The sequence below is a fragment of the Trachypithecus francoisi genome, unplaced genomic scaffold (assembly GCF_009764315.1).
Source record: "Trachypithecus francoisi isolate TF-2019V2 unplaced genomic scaffold, Tfra_2.0 Lachesis_group20, whole genome shotgun sequence".
Lineage (NCBI taxonomy): Eukaryota > Metazoa > Chordata > Mammalia > Primates > Cercopithecidae > Trachypithecus > Trachypithecus francoisi.
The window spans coordinates 35,288,668-35,294,482 of record NW_022681466.1 but is presented as its reverse complement, the minus strand read 5'-3'; the positions used below and the strand labels follow the sequence as shown (position 1 = coordinate 35,294,482).

At 40.7% G+C, this 5,815-nt stretch overlaps 1 protein-coding gene across 4 annotated transcripts in view; it reads right to left on the bottom strand.

Annotated features, from left to right (window-relative positions):
• Nucleotides 1-5,815, bottom strand: part of INTS2 (integrator complex subunit 2) — a 71,114-nt gene that overhangs the window by 22,175 nt on the left and 43,124 nt on the right. For all 4 annotated transcript variants that reach the window (XM_033183745.1, XM_033183744.1, XM_033183743.1 and 1 more), the window contains 3 exons: nt 5,436-5,570; nt 3,192-3,368; nt 1,066-1,174 (listed from right to left, as the gene is read on the bottom strand). In XM_033183745.1, the coding sequence (XP_033039636.1) occupies nt 1,066-1,174; nt 3,192-3,368; nt 5,436-5,570 (421 nt within the window). The remainder of the gene's footprint in view (nt 1-1,065; nt 1,175-3,191; nt 3,369-5,435; nt 5,571-5,815) is intronic.

The following is a 5,815-nucleotide window of genomic DNA, read 5'->3' as shown; positions in this document are numbered from 1 at the left end:
ATGAAATGAAATGAACTATACACATGTAGAAAGTCTAAACACAGGTAAATCTTTTTCAAATACAGGAAAAAATACCACTTTACATTGACATTGTGCATGCTAAAACTGACCTTCTGATATCATGTGAAGTAACTTAAGTTTCAAAGCCCATTTCAGTGACATCCTCTGTGTGCATATGCGTGTGTGTGTGCGTGTGCGTGTGCATGTAGAGATGGGCATCTTGCTGTTTCCCAGGCTGGTGTCAAACTCTGGGCACAAGTGACCATCCCATCTCAGCCTCCCAAAGTACCAAAGCACTGAGATTACAGGGAATGAGCTACCATGCCCAGCCCAATGTTAACAGCAAAATGAAACCCTTCTATTTTTTTTTTTTTTCTTTGGAGACAGAGTCTCACTCTGTCCACCAGGCTGGAGTGCAATGGCACAATCTCGGTTCACTGCAACTTCCGCATCTGGGTTCAAGCAATTCTCCTGCCTCAACCTCCTGAGTAGCTGGGATTATAGGCATGAGCCACCACGCCTGGCTAATTTTTGTATTTTAGTAGAGACAGGGTTCTGCCATGTTGACCAGACTGGTCTTGAACTCCTGACCTCAAGTGATCTGCCCACCTCGACCTCTCAAAGTGCTAGGATTACAGGCGTAAGCCGCCTCACCTGGCCTTTTCTATTGTTTTTGATTAGGTTGTTACTATTCATACTAACGGAAGGAAGACCAGGCAAAGACTCAAATCAAGAGAAAAAAATTCAGTTACAGCTCCATCTTGTGTATCTTTTAAATTTATATTTAGTGAACAAGACCTATACAATTGTTAAAATACAGGCAATTCTGTTATCTATTCATTTAGCCTCCTATAAAGAGGACTGGGCCATAAAGCATGGTTACGTACCCCAACATGCATGATTTATGTATCAAATATACAATGCCCACATTGCAAAGATTATAAAATGATACTAGAGTCTGTTAGAATACTGCCCTTCTTTTATCAAAAAACAGTTTGGAAAGTAACAAAATGCAAGCTAATAAAATACACTATCACTAGAACCACTCCTCTATGTATAACTTACCTAAAGTCTTTGTGTTTGCTAGAAGAGCCTCCTCATAAGACAGTATATAGTAGAGCACCAAAAGCTGTGCTGTGATACTGAAACGCTGATTAAGGCGGATGTTGTCACCCTGGAGGAAATATTACGAATACTCTGAAATACTTTGAATTTCATGAGTGATTTTTTTTCTTGATAGTAAAAGAATCAAAATAGATTATTCAGCATTGCTGCTCCTAACTCAGGTAAAAGAGGAGAAATGTTGCTCTGTGTGTATTAAACTCAAAAAAACAACATGAAATCTGAGATGGCATGAGAGATAAAAGGCAATATGCTTAAGTGGTCTTTAAGTAAGACAAAGAAAAGACTTCAGCTACTACTCAATAGCAAACCCATCAGGCTGCTTCTGAAAGACAGGAGTCCCAAGTATTATATGAAATTACCATGAAGAAAGTAACTCCTAAATAAGACATTGTATACTTAATTATATTTGTGAAAAATGCAACTGTTTTTCCCTTCTAACAAACTGGGAAAAAAATACTTTCATCAAATTTTCCCTAAATGAGCCAGGAGCGGTGGCTCACGCCTATAATCCCAGCACTTTGGGAGGCCGAAGCAGGCAGATCACCTGAGATCAGGAGTTGGCGATCAGCCTGGCCAACATAGTAAAACCCTGTCTCTACTAAAAACATAAAAATTAGCCAGGTGTGGTGGCAGGTGCCTATAATCCCAGCTACTCGAGAGGCTAAGGCATGAGAATCACTTGAACCAAGGAGGCAGTTTGCAGTGAGCTGAGATCGTGCCACTGCACTCCAGTCTGGGCAACAGAGTGAGACTCTGTCTCAAAAACAAAACAAAACAAAACAAAGTTCTCACTAAATGAATGTAGGTATATCTTAGATTCTCAGGATGCTAAACAAACCTATGTTGAATATCTTGAAATCCCACACAGTACTTGATCAAACACACAATCTCCAGGGCACCCTTTAGATTTTAAAGTGAAACTTAAAAAAAAAAAAAAAAAAAAAAATTGGCCGAGCGCGGTGGCTCAAGCCTGTAATCCCAGCACTTTGGGAGGCCGAGACGGGTGAATCACGAGGTCAGGAGATCAAGACCATCCTGGCTAACACGGTGAAACCCCGTCTCTACTAAAAAATACAAAAAAAACTAGCCGGGCAAGGTGGCAGGCGCCTGTAGTCCCAGCTACTCAGGAGGCTGAGGCAGGAGAATGGCGTGAACCCGGGAGGCGGAGCTTGCAGTGAGCTGAGATCCGGCCACTGCACTCCAGCCTGGGCGACAGAGCAAGACTCCGTCTCAAAAAAAAAAAAAAAAATTATTGGCCGGGCGCAGTGGCTCACACCTGTAATCCCAACACTTTGGGAGGCCAAGGCGGGAGGATCACTTGAGGTCAGGAGTTCAAGACCAGCCTGGACAATATGATGAAATCCCATCTTTACTAAAAATACAAAAATTAGCCAGTTGTGGTGGCGCATGCCTGCAGTCCCAGCTACTCAGGAGGCTGAAGCAGGAGAATCATTTGAACCCAGGAAGCGGAGGTTGTAGTGAGCTGAGATTGCCCATTGCACTCTAGCCTGGGTGTCACAGTGAGACTCCAGTCTCAAAAAAAAAAAAAAAAAAAAATCCAGGCAGAGTGGCTCACACCTGTAATCCCAGCACTTTGGGAGGCTGAGGCAGGTAGATCACCTGAGGTCAGGAGTTCAAGACCACCCTGGACAACATGGTGAAACCCTGTCTCTACTTAAAATACAAAACATTAGCTGGGCATTGTGGCAGGCGCCTGTAATCCCAGCTACTCGAGAGGGTGAGACAGGAGAATCACTGGAACCCGGGAGGCGGAGGTTGCAGGGTGGCAGAGGTTGCAGTGAGCCGAGATCGTGCCATTGCACTCCAGCCTGGGCAAGAAGAGTGAAACTCCATCTCCAAAAAAAATTCTCACACAAGTGCCTGTTTAGCAAACTAGTTGGAACTAATACCATTCTTTTAATTTTTACAGGTGATCTAAGGAAATTTAATCTAATTTTAAATTCAGAACTACCTAAAAGTCCTCTGATAGGAAAATAAAAATATGGGATAAGTAAGAAGAACTAAAAGAAAAATAAGTTAATAGATATAAAGAACAACGATTTTACCCCAGTGACTCCTTGGAAAATATTGAGTATCTCCTGTTCTGTGACTGGCTGATTTGTGGCTTCTGGATTAGATTTCGATGCAGGAGTAAGTATAGAATTTATGTACACATCAATCAAAGGAAGTAATTGAGGATGAAGTGGAGTAGAGGTTTCACACAGCTGTCTGTAAATCCAATCCTAAGAAAGAATGTTATAGACACTGAATTGTGGCAAAAAGAAAAACCAAGCAAAAGTATAAAAGTACATACAGTTTTACATGAATTATGAATCAGTAAAATTCACTATTAACTTTTGGCAGTTCCAAATATATTATCTAGTATCATAACTGTCTTTGATTTTAAAATATGAACTACCTTTATATCTGTATCATCTTAGGTGCACTGTCCACTGGAAGCTTGCCTTTGGGTTTAATCTGTTAGTTTTTAAGTAGTGGGAAAAACATTTTAAGTCCCTACCATATCTGTATTTAGAGCACCATGTGTGTCGTCATGGGAGAGCTCACATTAGATAGGAATTTGGAGAGAGAGAGATAGGTCCTTCACAGCAAACCCTCAGATAGACTAAGAAAGTGTCTCTGACAAGCACTTACAGGAGACTATCACTTAACTATCATTGGATGGAGGACATGTAAAATGTTGGGTGTGCATTTGAACTCTTAATTCTTAGCTATTTTACTTGCTAAAAATATAAAGCAGCAGAAGATACAATCTAGCTGGGAAATAATTTCACTAAATCACAAAAAACAAGGGACAATTAAAAGTAATATATCATGCATATATTATTCACTGTTCTTTGTAAATAAAAGAGCCTCTGAAAAAGTTTCAGATTACTTTACCTCCTGGGTCTCAACCTTCTCTTTAGAGGCCCTTTTAACTGTTAGATATAGCCAACTAAGACAAATCAAAACATATCGAAATCATAAGTTAGGTGTGAGGTGTCCTTGTGGCAAATCGACAAATACTAGTCATGGCAACTTCCCCAATTTGTAAAACAAAACCAGGCCCATTGCAGTGGCTCACACCTGTAATCCCATTTCAGGAGGCCAAAGTAGGAGAATTGCTTAAGACCAGGAGTTCAAGACCAGACCAGCCTGGGCAACATAGCGAGACCCTGTCTCTACAAAAAAGGCTTTTTAAAGCTGGGTGTGAGACCAGGCACAGTGGCTCATGCCTGTAATCCCAGCACTGTGGGAGCCCGAGGTGAGTGGATCACCTGATGTCAGGAGTCTGAGACCAGCCTGGCCAACATGGTGAAACCCTGTGTCTACTAAAAATTGAAAAAAAAAAAAAAAATTAGCCGGGCATGGTGGCAGGAGCCTATAATACCAGCTACTCAGAGGCAGAGGCAGGGGAATCACTTGAACCCGGGAGGCGGAGGTTGCAGTGAGCCGAGATAGCACCACTGCACTCCAGCTTGGGTGACAGAGTGAGACTCTGTCTCAAAAAAAAAAAAAAAAAAAAGCCAGGAGTGGTGGCTCATACCCATAGTCCCAGCCACTTAGGAGGCTTGAGCCCAGGAATTTGAAGTTACAGTGAGCTATGACAGCCTGGGTGACAGAGTGAGACTTGTCTTTAAAAAATAAATAAATAAATAAATTAGAAAATGGAAGTTTCAAAGTTTTAATGAAATAGCCATGTGCCACTATTGAGAACTTAAATGGAGTATTGTGCATTTTGAAAATAATCTTACATTGCTTTAAAAATCTGAAATTACTGTATTATAATTATATAATTATAATTACTATACCTAATTACTACACTTATATAAATGACCAGTAACTTAATACCACACATTTCCCACACAAAACCCATAATAAAGGCCTACAAACTGAAATACAACTAACTGGGGAGAAAGCATTAATTTAGGTTGTTCTTTGAAATATAAATGTAGGCCAGGCACAGTGGCTCACATCTGTAATCCCAGCACTTTGGGAGGTCAAGACAGGCATATCACTTGAGGTCAGGAGTCCGACACCAGTGAGCCAATGCAGTGAAACCCTGTCTCTACTAAAAATACAAAAATTAGCTGGGCGTGGTGGCACACAACTGTAGTCCCAGCTACCTGGGAGGCTGAGACAGGAGAATCGCTTTAACCCAGGAGGCAGAGGTTACAGTGAGCCAAGACTGTATCAATGCACTCCAGCCTGGGTGACTGAGCAAGACTCCACCTCAAAAGAAAATATATATATATATATAAATGTAGGGGCATGCTTTTATGTTATTTGTTTTATTTGTAGGGGCATACTTTTATTGACACTTTGTGCTTGGTAAAGGAACGACTCCTGAGAAGCTGGTAAATACAATGAATAGGCAAAAATCCAGTAATGTTGGCACTCAGGTTGCTGGTGACAGGGACCCGAACTGCATGAGCTGTGACAACCTAAAAGGGAAAAATAGTATTAGTAATATAAAGAACTAAATATAAAATTATTTTGAAAGAGAGATAAGTAGACTGTCAATACCTAATATGAGTGTGGTCCCTAGAAATGAATGATGACAATAAATTATTACGTTTGAATTATCTTTGAATGCTGAGGAAACGTACATTTAGGGATTTATATAATTCCCTAATGTTTTGTTTTTAAACACAGATACATACACAGATACACAGTGGTGTGATAAGGT